Source organism: Odocoileus virginianus, chromosome 6 (genome assembly GCF_023699985.2).
Source record: "Odocoileus virginianus isolate 20LAN1187 ecotype Illinois chromosome 6, Ovbor_1.2, whole genome shotgun sequence".
Taxonomy (NCBI): Eukaryota; Metazoa; Chordata; class Mammalia; order Artiodactyla; family Cervidae; genus Odocoileus; species Odocoileus virginianus.
Genome location: NC_069679.1, coordinates 88,373,017 through 88,400,411, shown reverse-complemented (window position 1 = coordinate 88,400,411; position 27,395 = coordinate 88,373,017). Strand labels below are relative to the sequence as shown.

At 48.7% G+C, this 27,395-nt stretch overlaps 1 protein-coding gene across 5 annotated transcripts in view; it reads left to right on the top strand.

Annotated features, from left to right (window-relative positions):
* Positions 1-27,395, top strand: part of TTC7B (tetratricopeptide repeat domain 7B) — a 267,917-nt gene that overhangs the window by 149,637 nt on the left and 90,885 nt on the right. For all 5 annotated transcript variants that reach the window (XM_070469788.1, XM_070469792.1, XM_070469789.1 and 2 more), the window contains 5 exons: positions 1,415-1,552; positions 19,518-19,601; positions 20,788-20,892; positions 23,034-23,151; positions 25,025-25,082. In XM_070469788.1, coding sequence (XP_070325889.1) covers positions 1,415-1,552; positions 19,518-19,601; positions 20,788-20,892; positions 23,034-23,151; positions 25,025-25,082 — 503 coding nt within the window. The remainder of the gene's footprint in view (positions 1-1,414; positions 1,553-19,517; positions 19,602-20,787; positions 20,893-23,033; positions 23,152-25,024; positions 25,083-27,395) is intronic.

Below are 27,395 nucleotides of genomic sequence, written 5' to 3'. Positions count from 1 at the left end.
CTTACATGATGCTTTGTTGTGTTCCCTTCTCTCCCAGGTTGGTCTCAATATGGAACATTTGGAGCAAATAAATCAAATGAGACCACTGATATCAGGCCCTGTTTTCCTCACAGCTTCTTTTGTTGGCTCCAAAGGCATTTCTAACCAGAAAAACTTACAATGAGATTTTCAAAAGCAGACTTGTTTCCATAAGAGATGACTCACTTTGTAGGAAGTGGCCTGTCTTATATATTTCTTATTTGTCTTTGACATTTAAGAGGAAGGAGTTTTAAAATGAGTAAGTACTGACAGGAGGCTACAAGTCAATGCCTTGGACTCACACAAAAGAAAGCATCCATCTCATTAGTGAGTGAGAAGGTGTGTGCATGGCCTTTCTAAGTGTCAGGCTGGAAGGTAAATGTCGGGCTGCCTGGACCAGTGACTCTGGTCCCTCGAGAGCCAGTTTCACAGGGAAAATGGATGGGCCCTTTCTGTGTTCCTAGGGATGGATAGGTCTGGAGACTTCTGTTAATTAGAAGGGAAAAGAAGACCGGCAAAGTCTTACTTTGTTGGTACTGAACTCCCTGTTAGGGAGAAAAGGAAACTGAGCTACGTTTAGAGTCTCCAGTACATGTGATGTGTTTGGAGGAATTGGTGGAGTAATTGCAAAAGTAATGAAAGCAAGTTGCCATGGAGAGCAGTTGATTTCTAGATAAATGAGATGAATAAGCTTGAATGCGCCTGCGGTCTTTCTGTGCTGAGCAGTGGGGGTGTGAAATAGACATGCCTCCTTGTTCTCCTGAGTCCTCTGTGCTGACATTTTTTAAAATAAAAGTCTGTTTGCTTCTTGCTTTCTCTTCTGCTTCTGTTCTGTGCTTCCCTGAACAAGGTTGAATGAGTCTTTGTCGTCTTTTCCTGTAACGCTGTCATACAGAGATTCGAATGTTGCTTGGGTGAGAGAGGAAAAGGACGACACATCTCCGTAGGACTGATGTGCCCTGATAACACCATTTGGCAATGGGAAGTGTGGGGCTGGGGATTTTCTCCTGCTCTTTCGTGTAGAGGAGAAGCAGGATCCATAAGTGAGGCACAGCAGGGCTTCATCTGATGGATGATTCTGCTGCCCCCAAGCGCAGCTGTGTCCACTGCGTGGCTGGCTGTGAGCCTGAGCCCAGGAGAAACCACTGTGCTTTGCATCAGCTCCTAAAGCTTCCTCCAGACGCCTGCCAGCACGGACAAGTGCCCTCCAGGCCTCCTGAGTCCTGCAGCGCTCTGGGGATTCTGAGTAAACGACCCCTCGCTCACTCGCGCCCTCGTCCCCAGGCCCTCGGCAAGCTCTCAGGGGCAGCAGGCCCTGAACGGCTTCCTTGCACAAAGTGATAGCTGTGTGCGCTGCCAGCTCACCATCTGCTTCTCCCTTCCGTGTTGTTTTCAGGCCAACCGGGACGCTGTGCTGAGCAGGATACCTGAGCACAAGAGTGACCGTCTCATCAGTTTACAGAGCGCATCTGTGGTCTATGATTTGCTGACCATCGCTCTTGGAAGAAGAGGCCAGTATGAGATGCTGTCGGAGGTACAACCCTTGAGTCTGGTTGACTTCCAGGCAGTGGGTGGTGCTGGCGGTGTGAGTGCTGGGAGGAGCTGGGTGACCTGGTCTTCTCTCTCTCTCTCACACACACACAGGCGGTGTGTGCACTGGGAGGAGCTGGCGGACCTGGTCTTGCCGCCACCCCCTCCCCTCACTGGCAGCCATGTGCCCTCCGTCCCCTCATCTAACTTTGGTTTCCTTCTCTGCAAAATGGGAATCAGGCTGCATAATATGGTGGTAGAATTCACTAGTGCTTACTTCCTACCGATGGTCCATAAACCCACTGGGGGTGAGTCTGTGTGTAAGAGAAGGCAAGTGTTTCTCAGGCAGTTTCGTTTTCAGTGTGATTCTACGCTGATCCCCATTCTCCCATCTGTGACAGTAATTTCCTTGTAAAGCTGGTTTTATTTTATGTCAAGTATTGAGGCATAACTCCTGGCGCACTGGCGACTTCCGGCCCAGCGTGCGTCGAGTGAGCCGGGACTTCCGGCCCAGTGTGCGTCGAGTGAGCCGGGACTTCCGGCCCCGTGTGCGTCGAGTGAGCCGGGACTTCCGGCCCCGTGTGCGTCGAGTGAGCCGGGACTTCCGGCCCCGTGTGCGTCGAGTGAGCCGGGACTTCCGGCCCAGGGTGCGTCGAGTGAGCCGGGACTTCCGGCCCAGGGTGCGTCGAGTGAGCCGGGACTTCCGGCCCAGCGTGGGTCGAGTGAGCTGGTACAGGCTTCGTTCAGGGAGAGTAAACGCTGTCTTCACGTGGAGTCTTTCGCTCATTCTGAGGAGACCCCAGTTGCTTACAAATCTTGTTGCCACCTCATTCCCTCAGCTGCTAAGAGACGTTCAGGCTGGAAGCTGGACTGTTTTACAGTTTTGGGAGAAGCTGGATAGTCGGCGGCCATGCTCATGCGTTATTGAGGGTGCCCAGAACACCAAATCTGCCCCCCAAGAGGCTAACTCAGTCGCAGGATCATTTTATCTCTTCTTCAGTGGAGTAAAAAAGAAAAGGAGGAAAGAAAAACAACTCCTTTTGTTCAAACGAACCTTTCCACGGTATTTATCTTGCTTCTTCTAAATTTATACGCGTTGCAACAGCCTCTGGGCACGCGGACAGGGAATGAAGTACTGTAACAGGTTGGCTGACGTCGGACGGCGCCCGGCTCACCCTGTAGCCTGCCGGCGCACCGCCACTTTAGGCAGGAGCCTCGGGGAACAGACGAGCCTGCGTGGCTCCCATCTTTTTTTAGCCTTTGGTTTGGTGACTGTACAGGGCGACGGTTACTCAGGCTTCAAAAAAAACAAAGCCCCTCGCAGTCTGGCTCAGATGAAGTGATGAGTCCAGATGTTCCTGTCGCAAGGGGCACCCCCAGGGCACGTCCCAGGCTTGGGGTGGGCCCGGTTCTTCATCACCCCAGGGGCTTTGACTCCCAGGGACCCTCCCCTCCTGGCTGGCTGCATTCTGTCCACCGCCTCCACCAAGGAGCCCATCTGCAGGGAGAGAGCCACGCAGCTCACAACTGAGTTCTTTTAAGGTGAACTTCCCTCCCCTCCCAGACAACCAACCACTAAAAGCCTCTCGGCGTCCAAGGCTGCGTGGGGCTTGCACGACTGCTCTCCTCCTGTCGTGGGGCCACAGAACCGGTCCCCGGCTTGAAATTCGCTTGTGTCTGAAACAGGTGTGACGAGCCCGGGGTGGCCGGCGTGACGGACGGGGCAGACGGCCCCTGCCCGCAGCCTTCTTCTCGTGCCACGAATGGCTCTGGGGGGACGGCTGTCACCTAGCAGCATTCCTCTGTCAGCCGACGCCTCCCTGGCATGTGCTTCCGCCTGTTGCGGAATCCTGGGACCGCGTTTTCAGCCAGATAGCTTTCACCTTGACATCACGCCTCGCTTCGTCTGGTGGTCATGCCCAGACACCCAAGTCACTGGGTAGTCTGGTTGGTTGGTGGAGCCTTGGCAATTCAGAATATCACCGCACTGGTCACATGGACCCTGTGGAGACAGTGCGGGATTGCCTTGAAGGGGGCTGTAGCAGAACAGTGGGAGCCTTTGGAGCCTTTTGAATTTTGTACTGTGTCAGTGTTTTACCCATTAAAACTGTAAGTCAGTGGATCAAATACTTAAAATGGAGGACATTCATTTTTTTAATCCCATATATATGCAGGCCCTGATTCTGTACCGGGGGCTATGATTAGGGCTGGGCGTGCAGTATCGTGGTCTAGGCAGGGTCCCTGCCCGTGAGTGACCCCTAGTCCAGAAGAAGAGACAGCCAAAGCAGCAGGCACTCACCATCTGGGGTGTCTGATGTTGGGCGAGTCTCCATGCAGGTTCTGCATACAGTCATGAAGGATTTGAATCCTCGGCCTTAGTTTTTCTTGCTATTTCTACTCGGGCTTGCAGATGGAGCTTTCCCCAGCTAACATTTGGTATCCACGTCGTCTCGGATCTAAGTAGGGCTGTCGTGGGAGGAAGGCGAAAATGCAGAGCATCTCGCCGACCAGGCCTGTCTTTGGAGAGCTCTCCTCCTGGGGACAGGGACTGGGCCCACCCTTGGCTGAGCACAGACAACCCCCCACTGCCCTTTGGTCTCAAGTCTTACTTAGACTGTCCTGCTTCCCTCATTTGCTGCTGCTTTCTTTCTTTTTTCCTTCTTCTCATTTGCCCTTCCATTTTCTGAGGACTTTAGGATAAAAGGCTAAGTGAATTTTTTTTTTTAATTGAGGTAAATTTATAAAACATAAACTTAACCATTTTAGAAGGTTCAATACAGTGCCATTTAATACGTTCCTGCTGTTGGGAAATTGTCACCTCTAATTTCAAAACACTTTCATCACCCTGAAAGGAAACCCCATCCCTGTAAGTATTTGTTCATCATTTCTCCTTCCTGCCAGGCCCTGTTGGCTGCTAATCTGATTTTTGACCCTGTGAATTTAGCTATTTTGAATATATTAAGTCCCCAACATACAAAGGAGTCCCATCCCAAGAGTATGTTCGTAAGTCTAACATAGTCTAGATGCCAACTAACACAATTAGCTATATAGTACTGTACTGTACTATAAGGTTTATAATACCTTTCACACAAATAATACATAAAAAAACATGAAAAAGTAGCAATTTAATTTTACAGTACAGTACCTTGAAAATACACTAGTATGTACAACCACTGGCATACAGAGGCTGGCCATCGAGTGAACAGGCAGGAAGAGTTACTGACTGGAGGAGGGAGAGGAGGTGGGAGATGGTAGAGTTGAAGGGTCGTCAGCCATAGGAGGTGGAGGGCAGGCTGCAATTTCACTCACACTTGGCATTGATGGAACACATACTTGCATCTTTGAAAGTTTGTAACTTGAAGGTTCATACGTAGGTGACTTAATGTATTTCATATAAATAGAGTCATCCAGTATATGATCTTTTGAGCTTATTATACTTCTTTCACTTACCTAATGTTTTAAGGTTCTTCTGTCTTTTAACATGAATCCACTCTCTTGGCTGATAACATTCCATCGTATGGATAGACTGAGATTTGTTTCTCCATTTATCAGTTGGCAGGCATTTGACTGTGACAAATAGTGCTGCTCTGGGGTAGCTAGGCTTTAAACTTCCTACATTGCTTCTTCAGGCCCTGTGAATGTTAGTGATTATCGTTGTCTTCATTCATTCTGTGATAGTTTATATCCCATCTTTGTTTCATGCATTGTCACCACAGTGATCTTTCTCAAACACCCTCTGTTGAAAAACATTTCATGGCTTTCTCCCTTGCCCCTTCTTTTTCTCCCTCTTTTTATTTTGTTTTGCTTTCATTTTTCTCCTAGAATGAAATTGACTTCATGGTCTTTCTGCCGTAGGCAACAGCCCAGCAGACTCCTTGAAGAGTTGAACAATATATACACTACGGAAAAGAAAAGAGTCACAGAAAATCCCACTATTTAGAGATAGTTGAGTACCCACTGACATTTTAGAGATCAATTTTTCATACTTCATGAAACTTGTATTCAAAATAGATATAGGCTGTGACTGTACATAACTTCATCATTTTATATAGCTGTGTAGTATTCCATTGTTTGAGTGTAAGTTTCAAGAAACGGAATAGTATTATAGATGTTTGATTGTGAATATTCCCAATCATTCTTCTGCCCTCCATTGACACCCCCACCCCAGCCCAGCCACCCCAGCCTCCAAACGTAAGTCAGCAATCTTGGGTGTTCTGGACACAGGCTCTAAAATCAGAGAGCTTGGGTTCGAGTTCCTGATTTGCCACTTACTAGTTGTATGATTCCAGCAAGTCATTAACCTCCTATGCCTCAGTCTTGCCCTCTGTAAAATAGGGATAATAATCACACCCATCTCATACCATTCTGAGGCTTGTCTGCTAATCCAGGCAAAGGGCTCAGAACCGAGCCCAGCGCGTAAAGCATGCTGCTGCGCTGTTCCTACCAATCTGTGCACAGGACTTGCCGGCATCAGGGAAGCAGCTGAGTACATGAGAGTGATCTGCTCTTTCCAGAAACTTGCAGTCATCAGAAGCAAACACATGGAAAGGCAGCCAGTTAGAGAAGGCTGGATAGTGCAAGGCGTGTTGATTGCAGGTGAAGGCTCTGGACCAGGTGTGGCGGAGCTGGCCGGTTGGGTGACCAGAGAGGATCGCAGCAGCCAATGTGTGAATTGGCTCCTCGAGGCCTGAGAAGAGTTAAAAAGTCTAAGAGCAGAGGGACACCCTCACCATCAAAGTCAGGGAGGCGGGAGGGCGTGAGGCCTTGCTCTCATGCAGGGCGGAGAGGAGGAGAGGACCCCGGGTGGAAAGCGTGGAGCCAGGTTGCCAGACGCCATTGTGCAGGGGTCATCCTTGTGCCGGCTGGGACCTTCCATGAGCAGATGTCACCACCAGCAGGCTGCTGTGGGGGAGGTGGTCTTGGCTCCTGCTCACCCCCTCCTCTCGCCTTCCTCCCTTTTCTTGTCCCCAAGCACCAGCAACACTTCTGCGTCAGGCCTCGGCTGCCCCAGGCACTCCGGCCAGCAGGAAGAGGCTGGGTGGCCCCGCCTCGGCGCCCAGCCCGTCTCCTCCTCGCCCCTCTGTCACTGGCAGCCGTGCGCGGCTTGTAAGTGCTGTGCAGACCCTGGCCTTTGAGAGCTGTGCTCGGGCGCTTCCCTGGCGGTCCAGTGGTTGAGACTCCGTGCTTCCAATGCAGGGGGCGTGGGTTCAGTCCTTGGCTGGGGAAGTATAAGATCCCACATGCCTGCCGCACAGCACGGCCAAAATAAACAGACAGCTAAAAAATTAAAAACAAAGAACTGTGCTTGCTTGGGGAGCAGAGCCACTTTCCCAAAAAACAACTCTCCTCTCTGTCTCTGTTATTTAAGACAGAAGTCTCTTCTCACATGTCAAGAAGGGCTGCTTTTGTGTGTGCCCACATGATGCCGTTCTTTCTCTCGGGGTGCTATTCACCCAGACCCTGGATGAGGAGCACCGTGTACAGAGGGAATTCAAACCAAGGGAGCGTCCCACCCTCATCCTGACAGGCTTAAATACAAGCACGATGGTTGCTGTCCCTCCAGTGCCAGGAGTCTGTATGTTTTTAAAGACTCATGTGGGGACTTCCCTTGTGGTCCAGTGGCTCCCAGTGCAGGGGGCCCAGGTTCAATCCCCGGTCAGGGAACTAGATCCCACATGCCACTAAGACCACGCTTGTAACTAAGACCCAGTGCAACCAAAAAAAAAAAAGACTTATGTGAGCCCTGCTGAAAGGCTTGTGTAGGAAGGAACACTTCTTTTCTCCCTGTTCAATTTAAACAGTAGCACTAGTTGGCATGACAACCTGCGCTATTAAAAGTAAAGCAACAAGCACCGCTTTCCTTGTTTTTGAGAATGAACCCAAGCTGCTAAGGAAGTTTGTTTCTTGGCTATTAGTGGCTCCATTTTAAAGGAACGTTATGGGGTCTTTTGTGAAGGGTATGTGTATCCCCTCTACATAGACATGGCAGCTTTAAAGACAGAAATGGTATTTTTATCTTTCCCAATGAACTCGTGTTCATTTGTTTATGGTAAATCTCAACAACTCTGTAGTTCTGTGGGTAGAAGTGTCTGTCTAGTGCTTGTACCAAAGGGACATTTACACATCCCTACCCCCCAAACACTTATTTAATCAGGGAGCCTCGTGAAAAACACTTGAAGGTCTAACTAAATCTGCTTAACTGGCCTACCATTTGTTAGTTTACATTAGCGTTTGGTCTGTCACGCAGCCCCACTCTGCAGAAACCCAGCCTTGACCTACGTGCCAGGGTCTCTAGAAGGCATCAGGGTGGCCTGATGGACTTGGAGACACAGACTTCTGAGACATGAAGGCAGATGGTTTGGTTTATGTGCTCAGTCACTTCAGTCGTCTCTGACATTGTGACCCCATGGGCTGCAGCCTGCCAGGCTCCTCTGTCCATGGGATTTTCCCGGCAAGAATACTGGAATGGTTTGCCATTTCCTTCTCTAGAGGATCTTCCCAACCCAGGGATCAAACCCTTGTCTCCTGTGTCTCCTGCATTATAGGCATATTCTTTACTGCCGAGCCACCGGGGAAGCCTTGGTTTATTATAGGTACCCAATAACGACTTGCTGAATCACCCAGTCCTTCAAAACCAATGGACATTCTCATCCTGCTTTCCTTTGGTTTGGGGGTAAACTGTCCCTGGATGTGCAATGAGTGTAGCTTCCAGAGGTCGACCCAAAGGTTAAAGGTCATTTACTTGGGAACTGGGTCACAGAGGAAGAGGTGGGCCCCACTTGAGGCAGAGCACTGACAGGTACGGATCCCGACTCTGGTCCAGCTTTGGGGGTCAACCTGAAGAGGGATGAGCTACATCATTTTTGTTGACAGTCCTGCCCCAAAGAGTCTCAGCCACTACATGGCCACTGGTACCTCCAACCCCACCAATACGAGTACGTTTTCGAATTAAGCTTCATTGTTCTCTTATGGCCCTCAAGGAAACATTTTTTGCCTTAATGCCATATTAACCTTTTAAAAATGTATAATTCAGCGGCTTTAACTGGATTCACAGTGCTGTGTAACTATTACGTCTGTTTCCAAACTTGATCATCGTCCCAAATAGAAACTCGTTATCTGCTAAGCAATACTCCCCATTCCCATAGCTTCCATAACCTCGTTCTACCTCTAAGCTAATTTCTCTGTCTATGAATTTTGCCTATTCTGAAACATTATATAAATGGAGTCATGCAATACTAATGTTTTGTTTCTGGCTGATTTCAGGTAGTCTAGTGTTTTCAAGGTCCAACTATGCCATAATGATATATCTGGTAGTGAATAGCAAAGCTTCATTTCTTTTTATAGCTGAGCAGTATTCCATTCTGTGTATATGCCACATTTTGTTCATTCTTCTACTGATGGTCACGTGGATTCTTTTCACATTTTAGCTATTGTGAATGATGCTGCTATGGACATTGGTAGACACATATCTGAGTTCCTGTTTTCTTATATTCAAGAGTGAAATTGCCAGGTCACATGGTAATTCTTTCTAACTTTCTGAAAAACTCCTGAACTGTTTCTCACAGCAGCTGCAGCATTTTGCATTCCAAACAGAAAGGCACAAGGATTCCAATTCCTCACCGACACTTGTTATTTTTTTTTTTTGTTTTTTTGTTCATTTTATTATAGCCATTCTAGAAACTGAAATGGTATCTCACTGTGTGTTTGCCTACTGACTAATGATGTTGAACATCTTTTCAAGTGCATATTCGTCATTTGTGTATCTTGTCTGGACAAATGTCTATTCAGGCCCTTTGCCTGTTTTTAAATTGGGTTGTTTGTCTTTTTGTTGTTGAGTTATAGGAGTTCTTTATTTAGTATAGATAAAAGTCTTGGGAGATATATGATTTGCAAATATATTTTCCCATTTAGCAGGTTGTCTTTCTTGATAATGTTCTTTGATGCACACAAGTTTTAATTCCAATGAAGTCTAGTGTACTGATTTTTTTTTCTTTTGTTGCTCTTGCTTTGGTGTCATATCTAAGAATCCATTGCCAAATCCAAGATCATGAAGATTTTTACCTATATTTTCCTTTAAGAATTTTATGGGTTTTTAAAACTTTTTAGGAAATTGTATGGACTTTGCTCATATATTTAGGTTGTTGACCCATTTTGAGTTAATTTTTGTATATGGTGTCAGGTGGGGCTCCAACCTCATTCTTTTACATGTGGAAATTCAGTTTTCCTGGCAACATTGTCTTAGAGACTGTTCTTTCCCCCGTTGATTGAATTTGGTACCCTTGTCAAAATTCAATTAATCAGTAGATATGTGGGTTTATTTCAAAGACTTCAATTCTATCCTATCAGTCTGTATGTTTATTCTTATGACAATACCACACTGTTTTCATTGTTGTAGCTTTATAGTAAGCTTTAAAATTGGGAAGTTATGTTTCCAACTTTGCTGTTTTTCAAGATTGCTTTGCTCTTCATTGTTTCTGATATGGCATCAACTCTGGATTCTTTGTATTTCACTGCACTTCTCACAACGCCTCCTTATTCGTCTGTACCGGCCCCCCAGTCCACCCCCCTACACACCTCACAGGCCATCTGAAGGAATAGGTCCTGACACTGGATCTGTTATCAAGCCTTCATCGAGCATCTGTTTTGTATGGGACACACCGCTGAGGAGAACCTGGGGCCCCCTTACCGCCCTCCCTAGGTCTTGCACGTGTTCGGGGGCACGCTGAAGTCCTGGTGGCTGGAGCCAGGGGACATGGAAAGACCAGAAGGTGACTGCAGTTGAGAAGGGAGGAGGTTGAGGAATGGAATGCCCATTTCTTGAATAAGTGGCTCATGGATAAGAACAGCAAAGAGCTACAGCAGCGAAAGCATGGCTGGAGCAGTGTTCGCACGGAGCCCTGGGGCCCTCCACCCACTCGGCAGGCTCTGGTCTTTCATTCAAGAAGTGTTGATTGAGAAGCTACCATCAGCATTACTCTGGATTTTTATGATATAGAAAAACAAACAAAAAAACCCACAAAAATCACTGTTCTCATACAAATAACAAAAATAGAGAAAAAGCACCGGTGAGAGTATTTTTTAAGTTATGACAAGTTGACTGAAAACAACTCAGCAGTTACAATGGAAAACAGAAAATATTGAGATGATACATCCCAAAAATACATTCAGCAGTCAATCTAGAACTGTGTGTCCAGCAAAGTCAGCATCCAGTCGCGAGGTCAAGCCTGTGAACTGTCAGATGAGACACAGGCAGCCTCTTCCTCTGCTGTTGTTCACTTGCTCAGTTGTGTCTGACTCTTCGCGACCCCAGGGGCTGTGTCCTGCCAGGCTCCTCTGTCCAAGGAATTTTTCAGGTGTGAATTCGGGAGTGGGTTGTCATTTCCTTCTCCAGGGGAGTCTTCCCAGATCAGGGATCGAACCCATGTCTCCTGCATTAGCAGGCGGCTTCCTTACCACAAAGCCACCTGGGAAGCCCGACTCTTCCATTAATAGATTCTAAATAAAAACACTTAAAATCCAGTATTATCACTGTGCAGACTTGATCCAGTTGCTTCATATAGTTGAAGGGAGAGTGCGGAGGGTGGCGTCCAGTGTTCATGCTCTATAATAAAGCCTGTGACCTTTGAAAAACAACCCACTCTCTACTCCTCCCACCGTGGCCAGGGGCAGCGGTGGCCTCCAATTTAGGCATCTGCCAAAGCAACAGAGCGTAGAAACTCCTCTGCCGTATCACTGTTATAGGGCAAAAAGAGAAACGGGAAGCGGGGGCATGGATGTGGGGTTTGCTCAATTTTATTTCCAATTTAAGGGGAGAAAACTTGAGCAAGTCTTGACGGATGTTGTCTATATTTTCTCAAAGCTGGGTGGGAGGACTTTTATTTGTAGCTGAGAGTCCCATCAGCCTGCCTTGTAGAAGCTTTTCCTGGCCCCAGACTCTTTGTAGAGTTGATCTCTCGAACTGCACTTTAATTTGTACTTTTATTAATATATTTAGTTAATTTAGAAATAAGGGCTCTGAGCTGAGCATCAGGAGACTTGGATTCTAATTTCAGGTCTACCACTGTGTGACCCTGGGCAGGTTCTGTCTCCTCTCTGAGTCTTAGTCTCCACATCCTTGGTAAAGTAAGAACAGGAAGAGATCATGTCAAAGGTCAGCACGTTCTCTGATTATGTCAATCCGTGGATTTAAGATAATGGTCTAAAAAATCTAAATTGCTTAGTTTTTTATTGCTAATGTTAAAAAAAATGAAATATCATATACCATGTTCAGTTATTAAACATTGTCACACAGCTGCCAGGAGTCACAGTGATTACTTGACTCATTATCTATGATGAAGCAAAGAAAACCTTCCTACTTGGTTGGCTGAAGAATCTAGGTTACGAGAACTTTTAGGATATGGCCGTCACGTCCACAAAGGTGAACAAGGAAGCTCGATGTGTGATTTGTTCTGTTTAACAGTGATGGATTTCAGACTTCAGCTCCAGGCTAAATTTGAGGGGCGTCTGGTTATTTCACCCCTCCCGCCTCCCCCATGGGTTGGTGGAGGCTGAAGCTCACCCTCGAATTCCAGAAATAGATGTTGGCTTTTCCTTGCTCGTGGTATCGCACAGCTGTCACTGCCATGCACCCGGTTCGTGTCATTGGGCTGGGAAGGTAATTGCTAAACCCTTTTCTTGTGCCAGAAGAACTTCTCATTCCTGGAGCCCCCTCAGAGATGGCTGATTGAGGAAGAGCCAAATTAGGGCACGGGAAAGGACGAGCTCTTGCTGCCGAAAGGAAATCGCAATTTTGGAAGTGACATTTTGACTACCGCTCAAATGATTAGGATGCCAGCTAGAGTCTAATAACTGTTCTCCCAAATATTCTTGGTATTAAATGAATGTTATCTGGGATTTAGAGGTGGCAGCGGTATGTTGACAGTGAATGGGCCTCTCTTTCCTGGTAGAAATAATACTGTCGCCAAATGCACCTTCTTTTCTTGTGAGGGAGACAGTTTGGAGGTGACGCTGCTGTTGCGTGTGGGTGACTCAGGGATATGTGGACCCTGGGCCTGCGCCACCGTCTCTCCGCTGGACACTGGAAGAGGAGAAAGGCCAGCGTCCAGCTCTCATCTCCCCTTTCCTGCTCGGGGGCCCCCTCCCACCCTCCTCTGCCTTCCACTGGCGCCCCGTGCCCGGGGCTCCCCGCAGCAGGCCTCGTCCTGCAGAGCATCTGCTTCATGATGGAAACGCCAACAGTAACATGCTTATTGAGTGTGCTCTGTGCCAGCCACTCTTCTAAGCATTTTTAAAATTTCATTTATTTATTAATATTCATTTATGGGCCAAGCTATGTGGCATGTGGGGTCTTAGTTCCCTGACCAGGGTCGAACCTGAGCCCCCGGAATTGGAAGCACAGTCTTAACTGCTGGACCGACAGGGAAGTCCGTCTCCTAAGCGTTTTCGTGTGCTCCTTCCTTTAACCCCACAGCGAGGCTCTGGCTGATGAGGGAGGAGTCGGGATGGAGTCAGCACGTCCCGTGCCTCTTCTCCAGCCACCAGCCTGGCTGGGCCTCGGTGACCGAGGCTGCCTCTTACATGCACCCTACTCCCATCTGGCTTCACCCCCAAAAGCCTACATCTTCTTAAAAGTCTATTTTCACCCGTACTTCTTTTAGACTGAGACCATTATTGAAATGTGAATTATTTTATTTTGTAGCACATATACTGTTCCCAATCTCCCTACTTTATTAAAACTGGAAATTTTAAATTTATGGACAAGATGTTATGCTATGATCTGCATCAAAATAATATGTTGGGGAGAAATGTGTTAGGGATGTACGTGAAACAAGATTGAGAATTGAGGGACTTCCCTGGTGGCCTAGTGGCTAAGACTACACTCCCAAGACAGCGGCCCAGGTTCAATCCCTGATCAAGGAACTAGACCCCACATATCATAACTAAGACAAGTGCAGTCAAATAAATAAATATTTTTAAAAAAAAGGTTGAGAATTGAGTTGATAGTTGAAATAAGGTGACGGGTACATGGGAATTTATTTTGCTATTTCCCCATCTTTGTCTTAGTTTGAAATTTTTAAGAAGAAAGAAACTGGAAATTTTTACTCTATCACATACAGGTATGATTAGGATGCTTAAAAGGTACAGGCAAACAGAATTGCGGTGAGCAAACAGCTGGTCTAGGGAGCAGAGGCTATGGATGGCAGATGCCCCAGTGGCACCCCAAGCCCCCATCACCCTAAGATGCGTTCTCTGGGAGAGGGTTTCCTCTGTGGTGCTGGCCTGAGGGGCTCCCCTGGTGTCTCCGCGGTAAAGAATCCACCTGCAGTGCAGGAGACGCAGGTTCCATCCCTGGGTCGGGAAGATCCCCTGGAGGAGGGCATGGCACCCCACTCCAGGATTCTTGCCTGGAGAATCCCATGGACAGCGGAGCCTGGTGGGCTACAGTCCACGGGGTCGGAAAGAGTCGGACACGACTGAAGTGACTGAGCGCACTTGCATGCCTGTCGCCCTGAGCCGGTTAGAGATTTCTGTGATCTCAGCGTTTACAGGCCCGTCAGGGAGGACGTGTTCCGTGGCTTAGCAGGATGCGTGGCATCAGGACCTCAGGCACGGCTGGAGCTGTCTGGGCACTTTTTCCGAGCCAGCTTTCAGAAAGACTGCCAGGAGCCCACAGGAGGACAGAGCCATCCTCTGTGAGGCCAGAGCGCGAATATTTCCGAATCGGGGCAAGGGGTTAATTTGTAATTGTAGGCTTGCATTTCCCATCTCTCTTTGTAACACCCCTATAGCTTATCCTGGAGTGTGCGTTGCTCTAGTAATGAGAAGGGGTCTGAGCTGGGAGGGGCCTGTGAAAGGCCTGCAGTTTAGGGGGAACCACGACCTGTCTGTCCAGATGCGCGCCTTCGAGATGGCGCTGCGCTGCTAGCAGACGCCACGGGAACCGTCAAGTTTCTTGAAAATCCTGCAAGCTGGAAAGGCCCCAGTGCTCAGAGGGTACAGAAACAAGGGCTCCATCAGCAATGAAAAAAAAAATATATATATATATGTATGTATGTATGTATGTATGTATGTATGTATTGCTAAATCTCAGAAATAGTTCAGGGAACATGTGGCATTTTTAGGAGCCTTTTATTTAGCCAGACTTGGCTTTATGCGGGGAGAGGCGGCCCAGCCGTTCGAGTGGCTTGTCTGTAAGGAGCGTCTCAGGCGGAGGGGAGCTGTGGCCCCAGCTCTGCCGCAGGCCGCCGGGCGTCCAGCCCGCTCCCCCTGCGCTCTGAGCCCCGGCGCAGCCCCGTGGAGCCGCCGCCGCCGTAAGTGCGGCAGTGCCTGTGTGGACGGCATCACTGACTCGATGGACGTGAGTCCGAGCAGACTCCGGGAGGCGGTGGAGGACAGGGAGGCCTGGCGTGCTGCGGTCCATGGGGTCGCAAGGAGCTGGACGTGACTGAGCGACTGGAGAACCATCTGCTTGGACCAGTCGGGTCACCTGACCAGGATGAGGCCGTTCTCAGAAAGCAGTCGGAACAGCGCTTGGCTGCTCTAAGAGAATATCACAGGCTTGTACACAAAAAGCGTTCATTTCTCGTAGTTCTGCAGTCTGAAGTCCAAGATCATGACTGGCAGATTTGCTGTCTAGTAAAGGCTCATGTCCGGGGTGCAGACTGCCCGCCATGTCTGAAGGAGAAAGGGATCTCTCCGTGGCTCCACCCTCCTGACCAGGGCCCCCTAACATCACACTGGGGGTTAGGTTCCAACATATGAATTTTAGGGGGGCATAAACATTCACGCCACACCACTTATTAAAAGTGTTAGTCACTCAGTTGTGTCCAACTCTTTGCAACCCCATGGACTATAGCCCACCAAGCTCCGCTGTCCTGGGAATTCTCCAGGCAAGGGTACTGGAGTGGGTTGCTATTCCCTTCTCCAGGGGATCTTCCTGACCCAGGGATCAAACCCGGGTCTCCCACATCGCAGGCAGAGTCTTTACCCTCTGAGCCACTAGGGACGCCCCATATCACTTATTAAGGAAATAATAAAACATATATTCTAGCTTCCCAGGTGGAGTAGTGGTAAAGAATTTGCCTGCCAACGCAGGAGATGTGGGCTCAATCCCTGGGTCAGGAAGATCCCCTGGAGAAGGGAACGGCAACCCACTCCAGTGTTCTTGCCTGGAGAATTCCGTGGACAGAGGAGCCTGACGGTACAATCCGTGGGGTCGCAAAGAGTCAGACACGACCGAGCACGCACGCAGCCCAAACATACATTCTCGTTTGGTTCTGTGAAGTTCTACAGTATTTTCAAGGGTCTCAGTCTGAATTCTTTCCTCAAGGGAGGAAACATTTTATAAAGTAAATACTTACCTCTGATACAGTGTATTATTTTGAATTTTCATATATTAAATTTGGATAAAGTGATAGGCCTCATGTTACATTTTCTTTCTTAATTTAAGAATATACATTTTTTAAAAAGACAGTAGCTAATCTACTAGCCTGGATCTGAAGTACTGTTGCTTATTATGTATTAACTAATCTGATCTTCCTGATACTTTTATACATTGCTTACTGTGTATTTCCCATTTTATAATGAGGAATCTGGGCATAGGGGGGTTAATTGGCTTGCCCGAATTCACACACGCCTAGATTCTTTGCTTCTGTTCAGGTGAATCTCCTCTTCTGGAAGGTTCTCAGGCAGAAGTGGTACAACTGCTTGTTGGGGGCTGGGAGGTGGGGCTTGTTGTAAGAGGAGCCTGGGCACCTTCATGGCCTCCAGTTCAGCTCAGTCGCTCAGTCGTGTCCGACTCTTTTCAGCCCCATGGGCTGCAGCACGCCAGGCTTCCCTGTCCATCACCAGCTCTCGAAACTACCTCAAACTCATGTCCATCGAGTTGGTGATGCCATCCAACCATTTCACCCTCTGTCGTCCCCTTCTCCTACCTTCAATCTTTCCCAGCATCAGAGTCTTTTCCAATGAGTCAGCTCTTTGCATGAGGTGGCCAAAGTATTGGAGTTTCAGCTTTGGCATCAGTCCTTCCAGTGAATATTCAGGACTCATCTCCTTTAGGATGGACTAATTGGGTCTCCTTGCAGTCCAAGGGACTCTCAAGAGTCTTCTCCAACACCACAGTTCAAAAGCATCAATTCTTCGGCACTCAGCTTTCTTCATAGTTCAACTCTCACATCCATACATGACCACTGGAAAAACCATAGCTTTGACTAGATGGACCTTTGTTGGCAAAGTAATGTCTCTGCTTTTTAATATGCTATCTAGGTTGGTCATAACTTTTCTTCCAAGGAGCAAGCATCTTTTAATGTCATGGCTGCAGTCACCATTTCAGTGACCTTGGAGCCCACGACAAGGCTGTAGGTAACGGAGCCCAACTGGTTCTTTCAAGCAGAAAAGGCATCTGCTGGTGCAAACCATTTAGCACCCAGGATCCATAGAACGCTGAAGAACAGGAGTGAGAAGAAATTAAGGAGGCTCCTGCCCCAGTTTGGGAGGATACAGTTAACTCTGGAGGGCCTCCACCAACCTGGCTGCTACTGTGGCCCCAGGCCCAGCCACGGAAACCAGCTTCCAGCAGCCAGCTGCCCTGCTCTGACCTCCAGAGGCAGCTCTCTGGCGGGAGCATCTGATTGGCCGTACTAAGGTCACACGACACACTCCTCTCTCTTTCCTCCTTCATTCACCCTTAGGCTTGGCTGCCGAGAAGGGAGAGTCCGCTCCCCTTTTATCCAGGGTGACCTTCCCCCACTCCTGGCCTGGAAACAAAAAGAAGAGTTTGAGGTGATTGGCAGCCGAAGTGAGAAACGTCCTCTCCTTTGAGGACCTCAGCCAGGTGCTCCCCGAGCTCCCTGGCGGCCCTGGGACGCTGCTTCTAGGCTTTGTGAGGGCTGGCGTTTCCCTGCACAGCTGGAATGGAGCTCTGTACCAACTGAGCTTCCGTGACCGTTTCTCGCTGAGGATAGTGAATGCGTTAGCCTTTGTCACAGAAGAAAACAAGGATGCACACTTATTTATAGCATCTAGCTTTTTGGTTCAGAACAGACTGTTTCAGCTATGAGCTCCTTTTGTTTATCAGGGAAACAGTTGATATTTATCATTCCTCTTAGCAAAGGAGGAAGAAAAGCACTCAAACATTTGACTGTTTCTGTATATACAATTAAGTACTTAGTGGTTGTTTTGCAGTGAACCAGTTGAGCGGAGCTGTTGGAATACACCTCCTCTCTGATCATCGTCCACCTCCTCCTCCGCACGCCCTGACTCCTTTGCCTCATTCCGTCAATGTGGTCATCATTCTCATCCCTCATCCCCCTTCCCTAAATCAGTTTCCAAATGCTGTCAACTTTTCACCCTTCTTCTCCGGAAGCCCTGTCCACCCCACGTTTCCCCGGCCGTACCACCCCGCACCTGGGCTGAGTCTGCCCCCGGCACCCCATCCTGCCTGCTCGACCTCAGCGAGCTGCCTTCCTCTCGTTTCCTCTGCTGCGCTTCCTAAACACAGCAGTGCCTGCTCGTTGCTCGTCCATGTAGCGGAGCAGGTAAGGGGGCTCGGGGGCTCTGCCGCTCGGCGTCTGCATTACTGAGAGGTGTATCCAGAAGGCGCTAACAAGCAGGTAGCGCCTTAACCGAGTGCGGGTTTGTTTTCTCCGCACGGCAGGAGGTCTGCAGTGTCCCAGCGTCCAGGCCGGCCAGGCTCCCTGCTCAGGCATCCTGGAGAGGCACGTCTGTCCTCACGGTTCTCGCTTCCTGGCCGCCCACCTCCAGTGTGGAGTCTGCGTCCCGGGAAGGAGACAGGCCAGGGCCGAGGGCAAGTGCGTGCCCGCTGAGCGCGCCTCCCTCCAACTCCTGCCGACACCCTGGTGCAGGGTGGGGTCGCATGGCCAGCCCGGAGCTCTGGGTTAAGTGTATCTCCAGGGTGGTCGTGATGAGGGAGCATCGTCTATCTCACAGCCGCTGTTGGCGTCCTCATTTGTCGCCGTGTTAGTCGCCCGGTCGCGCCCGACTCGCTGTGGCCCTGTGGACTGAAGCCCGCCAGGCTCCTCTGTCCTTGGGATTCCCAAACAAGAATACCTGGGTGGGTTGCCACTCCCTTCTCCAGGGGATTTTCCCGACCCAGGATCGAACCCAGGTCTCCGGCATTGCAGGCGAATTCTTTACTGACTGAGCCTCCAGGACGCCCTGAAGTACCAGTTCCAAATCACAGCTGTGTGTTTTCCCTTCTCATCCGTCAAAGCCCTGCTCCAGTGCATTCCTCCAGGATGCCATTCCTGTTCCCCAAGACCTCCTTCCCATGCTCTCTGCTTCCTCTTCTCGGGACCCTTGTCAGTTGGGACCTTGCATTTGAGTAGTTCAGTTACCTGCCTCTTTGCCTGTACCACATGAAAAGCTCCTTGGGGTCAAGGGTTGGGTTGTGCAAATAGATGAATGTCGTATGCGTTATCCTAAATGGAAATAACCACAGTCAAAAAGCTACATACTGCGTGGTTTCATTTCTATGACATTTCTTGCAAACGAAAAGTCATAAGGACAAATGTAGGTTCCAATCTTGAAGTGGGGGGTGGGGGGGAGGGCAGGTGGAGACAGTGCCAGGAGTTTCTCTGCAGAAGAACACGGGAGAATTTTGGGGGATTGGACTCCATTTCATTTAGTCTGTCTTGGTGGTTACACTGTTATATACATGGGTGCAAACTCTCAGAACTATACGCTAAAATGCGTAAGATTGACTGGAAATAAAATATGTGGAAACTGAACCAGCAGAGGCTGTGTTAGCAGCTGCAGACCGTCCTGTTCCGGTACAGGGCGTGGTGGCCGGGGCCCGAGGAGGGGCTCGCTGCGGGAGGGTGCGCTCAGCGCTCCGGGGGGCCGATCTGGCGGGCCTGGCCTCGTGTGCACAGACACACGCTCACACCTGTCCAGCCGGGACACCGGCCGCTCTCACCCGTCTGTCTGCCTTCCTCTTTCCGAACCAGTGCTTGGAGAGAGCCATGAAGTTTGCCTTCGAGGAGTTCCACCTCTGGTACCAGTTCGCTCTGTCGCTAATGGCTGCTGGAAAAGTGAGTCTCCCCCCCGCGCCACGCAGCCCTCTGCGTCCGTGGTTAACTTGACTTGCATGGGATGAGGTGGTGCCTGGTAGATGTCTGCACCAGCTCTCTGAAACTCTCCTGTGGTCATTCAGAAATGAATGGTCACATTTCATTATTTGGGGGCCCACATGGAGACATCAGTGAGAAAGAAAATTTTGAAATTCTTGCATTTTTTTCTAGTCATTGTAACTTTATTAAGATATGGCTTAAACTAAGGTTGGTTCTTCACACCGACCGCTTTCAGTCATCTGAGAGTGTCAGCTGTTCCTGGAGGGGTCCGTCTGTTATCTTTAGCAAGACATGGTACGAGGCTGTGTGTAGTTGAAAGCAAGGACTGTGGAGAGGGGCCTGGCGCTGCGCTCGCGGCCATGTGCCCCACAGCGGGTCCCCCGGTATCCACCCCATAGACGCGTGGTGACAGCTTCACAGAATTGTCATCAGGCAGTGTGATGACACTCACAAGGTGCTTAGAAGAGTCTCAGCGAGAACACACTCAATGAAGACAGTGGCCACTGCTTTTCTTCTTAATTTGGGCCCTTTAATAGTCAAGTCTGAGACACAAGGTTTTTTTGGGAGGCAAGTGGAGGCAGAAATTTGTATGGTATGCTTTAAATTGGGCTTCCTTGGTGGCTCAGATGGCAAAGAATCTGCCTGCAATGTGGGAGACCTGGGTTTGATCCCTGGGTCGGGAAGATCTCTTGGAGAAGGGCATGGCAACCCACTCCAGCATTCTTGCCTGGAGAATCCCATGGACAGAGGAGCCTGGTGGGCTACAGTCCATGGGGTCGCAAAGAGTCAGACATGACCAAGTGACTAACACACATACACACACACATTTTAAGTTGAGTAGTTTATTTTTTATAATACCATAAACCCCCACTGTCTTTCTCCCCCCCTTACTTTTACAAGTAGGGAATAAAGTGAAGGCAGCAATTCCAGGGAAGCATTTTCCCTTTCTCTGACCACAGTTTACTCCCCAGTCCCCCAAAAGTTCCAAGCTCCAGTTACCACCCTCCCCAGGCCCCTGCTGGGTTGGGCCCAAGCTGGAAAACCTTCTTTAGAGGGTGTCCTCACCAGAAGCCCCTCTGGGAAGCCTTCAGTATTTGGTCCTGGGCAGAAACGCTGAGTCTCACATGGACGCTCTCCTCCCGCCAAGTCCGCGCGTGCCGTGAAGGTGTTGAAGGAGTGCATCCGCCTGAGGCCGGACGACGCCACCATCCCGCTGCTGGCCGCCAAGCTGTGCATGGGCCCCCTGCACTGGGTGAGTGCCCGCGAGCCCCTCTGCGTCACTGCTGGCTGGAGAGGAGGCTGCTCGAGCCCCGGGCCCCTGGCCTTCTCAGGCCTCAGCCCCCACCCCACCCGGGCCCCTGGCCTTCTCAGGCCTCAGCCCCCACCCCACCCCGGGCCCCTGGCCTTCTCAGGCCTCAGCCCCCACCCCAGGGACTTCAGGGAATCAGGAAAACTCCAGGTGCTTCTTTTTCACGGGACTGTGCTTCAAAGGTGGGAGTGGTGAGAGAGAACTGGAACGCGTGCTCAGATGCGTCCTGCACGCAAGTCACACAGGACCGGAAAGCGCTGGTCCCGCAGCGGTTCCCTCTTAGCCGAGCTCTTCTGTAAGGCCAAGAGTCACCCTCCGCTTTAGCGCGTGTGTGAACCCAGCCTCCTTCGTCCTGCTCCTTGCACAGAGGCTTTCCTCTCAGAGGCTCTTGTTCAGGTTAGGGTCTGCGAGGAGCCTGATCTGTAACAGTTGTTGTTCAGTGCCTGAGTCGTGTCTGACTCTGCGACCCCACGACCTGCGGCACGCCAGGCTTCCCTGTCCTTCACTGGCTCCCGGAGTTTGCTCATGGCCATTTAGTCGGCGTAGTTCCTCAAAAGTATGCCATTGGAGCAGACGCTCGAAAACTCAACCTGTTGCTGAGACTCCTGCTGGTGCATAGATGACTGTCACATACAGTGGAGTCTTAATGTCTATCTTTAACTTCATGTTGAGGTTAGTGATGGGAAGTTGCCCCAAAGACTGAGGCTCTCGCCTTAGGTTTTCTAGCATGGTCCTTGTTGCTTGTTTACATTTATTCTCACCCAGCAGAGGGGGAATTGGAGGTGGGGGGAGGCGGGAAATGTGGAAGAAGACAGGCATTTTGAGAGAGCAGGCTCTCACCTGAAACACAGCTGGGAGGGTGCCGTGTGGTACTTGAGGTTTCGGCAGCTTGGCGCGGCAAGCGAGGGGGCGAGCGGGCAGAGTCTGGGGGGCCAGGGCGGGTGCCAGGGCGGGCGCAAACCTCTGCCCTTTGAACATGCCGGCTTCCAGCTGTGCCTCTGCCACACACCTTCCAGCATGGCATTGTTCATCTCCGTGGCGCCTTAAAGAAACCTCTTTTTTTTTTTCGAGATGAGAATAGCAAATCATTTCTCTATTTTTTTTGTATTTTTATTATTAAAATTTCCAAATACCACAGAAGTAAAAAGTGTAATCAGCTATCACCCATGGACTGTCGGCCAGCTTCAATAATATCACTACTTGTCACACTCCAAAGGAACAAGTCTTGTTACTCTTGTCTCTAATGAGATGTATAAAAGGTTGCCTTATTGTGGGTGTAATTTGCAGGTGCACTTTTCCCCATTGGAATCTGCTGATATGAGATCTACGTGTTGTGTATTGTACTGGGTTGGCTAAAAAGTTCATTTGGTGGAGAAGGAAATGGCAACCCACTCCAGTATTCTTGCCTGGAAAACTCCATGGACAGAGGAGTCTGGCGGGCTGAAGTCCACGGGATTACATGACTGAGCATGTGTGCACGAGGGTGGAGGGAGATGGGTTGGTAGCAATAAACTGGTAGAACTAAAACAAAAAAAGTTCATTTGGGTTTCTGGCATGTGTGTACAAAAGCCTGAATGAACTTTTTGGCCAATTCAATAAAATAAATAGGTGGAGTTTTGAAAATTTTAACAGCTTGTAGGAAAGAAAATCCAAGCCTAAAGGATTCTTTATGTCATGCTAAAAAGGAAAGACTCAAGCACAAATCATTTCAAGAACTTTATTCTTTACAAATAATACATAGAGACGTGTGTACCTTCTGAGTGCCTGGCACAGCCTAGTCACAGAGCCAGCAGGTGCAGGGCAGAGACGGAAAAGAACCCCCCAGAGTGCGACAGGGGCCTTGGCAAGGAAAGAGGGCAGCAAAGCAATACGGGGAAGTTCAAAGGGAAGAGGCCGGGCGGGGGTCCTGAGGCCTGTTTGAGAGGCTCAGGTTAAGAGCATGCAGTCTCCAGGGTGGCGCTGAAGGCTGGGGACTTATTTGAACAGTGACTCATCAGAAATTGTCTTTGGCAGCAGATGCTTTCGGGAACGCACATTAGAAATTCTGCAAGTTGTTGTTGTTTTTAACTGATCTGGTTTTTCAGTTGGAAGAAGCTGAGAAGTTTGCCAAAACAGTGGTTGATGCAGGAGAGAAAACGTCAGAGTTCAAAGCCAAAGGCTACCTGGCCCTGGGGCTGACGTACAGTCTGCAGGCCACTGACGGTGAGTGGGGTCTCGCCCACGGGGCTGCGGGACTGCTGGGCCCCTGAGTCTCCGGAGGGTGAGGGGTGGGTGCCCTGTCCCGTGGAGCCCTGCCCCCGCCCCCTGGGTGCCCAGGCCCCTCTTCACGGGGGTGTGTGCTGGTAGAGCCCCACTGGCAGATGCGGGGTCTGCCCAGAGCTGTGAGAGACAACTCAACCCACCTGCCGGCACGCAGCCGTGCCCCAGCCCCGGCCCAAGCCCGCCCTGTGTGCAGGGATGTTGGTCTCAGGCACCACAACGTAGGAGTGTTCAGGGCTCACCTTGGTTCTCAGTACCCGCCCCTCTCCATTTGCGCGTCCCAGTTCACGGGCATGTGCGTGTGTGGTCTGGGGGCGCACAGTACATTCTGCACGTACTCACTGTTTTGGTAGATGTGGTTTTGGCTAAAAAAAGAAATCCTAAGTATATTTTCTGTGCTTAATGAGGTTTTCAATTCAATGTTTGCAGAAAGGGCCAATTGATAAATTGTTTTTATGAACTCTTTCTATTATTTCTTTAACGTTTTGCTGTGAAATGTAACACAGATACCAAAAAAAAATCTCAAAAATGGTTATCTAACTCCATAAATTAGTATAAAGGAAAATATTCTTACAGTCCCCACCCTGCTCAGGAGATAGATCTTTGCCAGCCACTTGGGAGCCCTTCATGTGTTCCAGCAATTGCAAGCCACCTTAAGAAAAAACACTACCCTAGCACTCATTTCCTTTTTCTTCCTTCATAATTTTGCTAGATTTTATTTTACACATTACCTCAAATCTTTCTTTCCTCTGCTCTAAAATATCAAAGATTCTGGAGAAATTTTGCATATCCATTGATTTTCAGTAATGGATTTTTGGCTAATTTTTCATATGCACTTGATATATTGGCAATACCCAAAACACCTTTTAACTACAGCAGGCTTTCGGTGAAGTGAAATTTAATACCTTGTATTTATCCATGTAAGTTCTTGGTTTGGACTCTACCCCTGATTCGCCCTGTAACTGGCCCTGTTGGATTCATCTGTGTTTGTGGTTCCCCTGGTTCACCCCTCTGCTTCCCTCTAGTTCACTTACTGTTGTTCTGAGTTAGCCACAGGTTTCAGCTACATCCAGTTCTGGCAGCCTTCCATCATCCTCAGAGTGATGTCAGGATGGGCTCTGCCTTGTTGGATTCGTTAGATGAGGGCCATCTCCAGAGAAAACCATAAGCAGGCTCCTCTAGGAGTTTTTCTGCTCTTGAAGTAGAGAGTGTCTTTTTAGTTTCTACCAGATTCTGAGGTGCCATTTTTCATGTACACAGGGAAGGGGTGAGCTGATTTACAGTCTCACTGGTGAGTTTGCCCGGTCTGTCTCTGGGGTTCACATCAAGATATCAGAGGTCCTGGCCATTGCCCACGTGAATTTAACTGGTCTTTCATGGTGTCCTTGGTTCTTGGTGCTGGAAGGATCTCTGAAGACTGTCTAATCCGCCCACTGGTGCTTGGATCTCTTCTAGTCCACTTTGGCAGAGTCGTGCTTCACCTGGGGATGACACGCCTGCCTTTGAGAATGTTTTCCTCTCTGGAATTCCCAGCTGGTCTTTTGAAGATGGGCCCCTTTTCCTGGGGGTGCCAAGATTGACCAGCCACCTCCCATTCTCTCCTTGGCATGGTTGCAGAGTTATGCCCAAGCGTGAGGACCTGAGGTTGACCTGGCCTTTGTCTGCCATCCTCCTCAGCGCCTGGGATAGACTGGGCACATAGGTACCCAGAATCTGTGGCTCTTAATCCAGTCAAATGTGTGGTTTTTGTGATGATTTCTATTTGTCGAAAACTCCCTGATCTCCATGCCACTGACTAACTGTACCCTTTCCTTAGCTTCTCTGCGAGGGATGCAGGAGGTCCTTCAGAGAAGGGCGCTTCTTGCGTTTCAGAGGTGAGTGGGAGTCCCTCTCTTCACTCGGCTGTACACAATGACACCAGAGTGCGGTGAGTATAAAAAGAAGAGATATTTATAAGGATTATGTAAACAGTGTTCCACCCCGGGAGTCTTTCCTCTTGAGCACCGAACATACAGCATAGAACTTACTGCATCACTTGTTGCGATGTAGATCCACAGGCTTCATCATTCTGTTCATCTGGGCACATCTTCATTCCTAATCAAGTTATTTCATCTCCAAGAGAGGTACTTTTTATGTCCACGGAGATGATTCCTTTTATTAAAGACATTTTTCATCATCTAGAAAAAGGATCATTCTTTGCTTGCTTTTTTTCTTTAATATGTCAAGCTGCAGATTTTTATATTAGGGAATGAAAAAAGCCAGATATTATAACAGTCTCTGAAAGACTATATAAGACAGTCAGGCCAGCAGGCCCCAGGCTGCTCTATCCCTGCCATGTTCCATGTAAGGTGTTAACCTTACAGTCACCTCCATCGCTGTGCCTTTCATGAAGCTAGAAAAGGCCTTCTATTAGAAAATGCTTGTGTGTCCCAGGGCCCTTTCACACCCTTTATTTGATCCTTGGCCCACGTCAGTAAGTACATGAGACAAGGTGTGTGTTCACCACAGCTGAGGGTCTGAGATGCAGGGATGGAGAGCCAGAGGCCTGTGGCTGTGGAAGTTGGGAAGGTCAAGGTCTGATGCTGACCAGCTTCTCTGGTACCCACTACACCACTGCTGCTGCTAAGTTGTGTCTGACTCTTTGCAACCCCGTGGACTGTAGCCAGCCAGGTTCCTCTGTGCATGGGATTCTCCAGGCAAGAATCCTGGAGTGGGTTGCCACGCCCTCCTCCAGGGGAGTTTCATAACCCAGGAATTGAGCCCAGGTCTCTTACATCTCCTGCGTTATATTGGTTCTTTACCACCAGTGCCACCTGGGAAGCCCCCCATGCCACCATGCCCTGATCTGATTCTTGCTGGAGGGGTAATGAATCACTGAAAGTGTAGCACCGTGACGTCCAGTGTAGAATTGGTATTGATCCTGTCGCCTTAAATATCTGTGCTACCCTGACTTCCTGGGGTTATATTAGAAGCTCAGTTACCTACCCTGACGTTGGGGGAGGCTCTCTCAGTCCCTGATAATTGTTAGATCTCTTTTCTTAGAACCAGGATTGCCTGCAGATCTGTCACCGTGGACATGCTCCTTTTTTCATGAAATCATTACCTCTGGGTTTCAGTTAGTCTGAGATGCTTTCATCTCTTCCCTTCCCCTTTCCTAGCAGGCTCGCCATAGCTCCTTCACACTGCCAGTCCCAGTCTGGTTAATGACAGAGTACCAACTGCCAGCTGCAAGCAGACCTCCTGTCTCTGTGCGAAGTTTCTGTTGATGTTCTTCAGCACCGAGTGTGGAAAGCATTTCCATTTCAAATGATTTGGAGTTTTAAATTCTCCAGTCCTAGTTTGTAAAACCCACACATGGATGCCTAAGAAAGTGGTCATTACATCTGTTTCACTTTTCTTAAACCAGCTCATCTTACTGGCTCTCTAAAAACAGCCATGGTGGTGGTCTGCCTTGAGCCGCAGAATTCATAACTTCATGTTATGTAACAGCTGTTCCCTTGGCCTGAATTTCTTTTTGTTCCTCTTCTGCTTAGTTTCTGATTCAATGGGATTTTAAAATATTAGTTCATATGGGAATAAAGAGGAATAAAATCCTACTAACCCATGTGATTATATTGGGGAAGGCTAACCTAAATTTGTATTTATGTGTATTTAAGTATATTTTTCAAAGGAATCAAAATATTTTGTTTCAAGTACACATTAACTAGGACTCTCCTAGTGTTACAGTACATGTCACAAAAATCTATAAGGAAAAGATTTTAAGTACATAAGAAGGATTTGTATTACTTCTTATATGTAAATGGATATCTAAAAATCATTTGGGTGAGAATTTTATTTTACCATATATTTTAAGTCTTCCCACAGTTAATACAACTGTTTGGTAATTTTTGGTTAAAGAGAAAATGATATAATTCACAAAGCGGTGAGTTGCAGAGCTAACAGGTGAAAATTAATTAACTCAGTTACGACTGGAATCAGGATTCAAAAAGCTTTGTTCCCTCTTGGATTCAGAAAGATGATTTTTGAAGACATCCCAGTTACGTGATTACACCATAATATTGAGACCTTCAGCTGTTCATGTGCTTACAAGTTCGGCCTAAGAGGCTGAATCAACTCGTTTGTCCTGTACAAAAGTGTAGTGAAGAAAACAGTGTTGTCTGCAGAGCTTTCTAAGAAGAGGAGTTGAT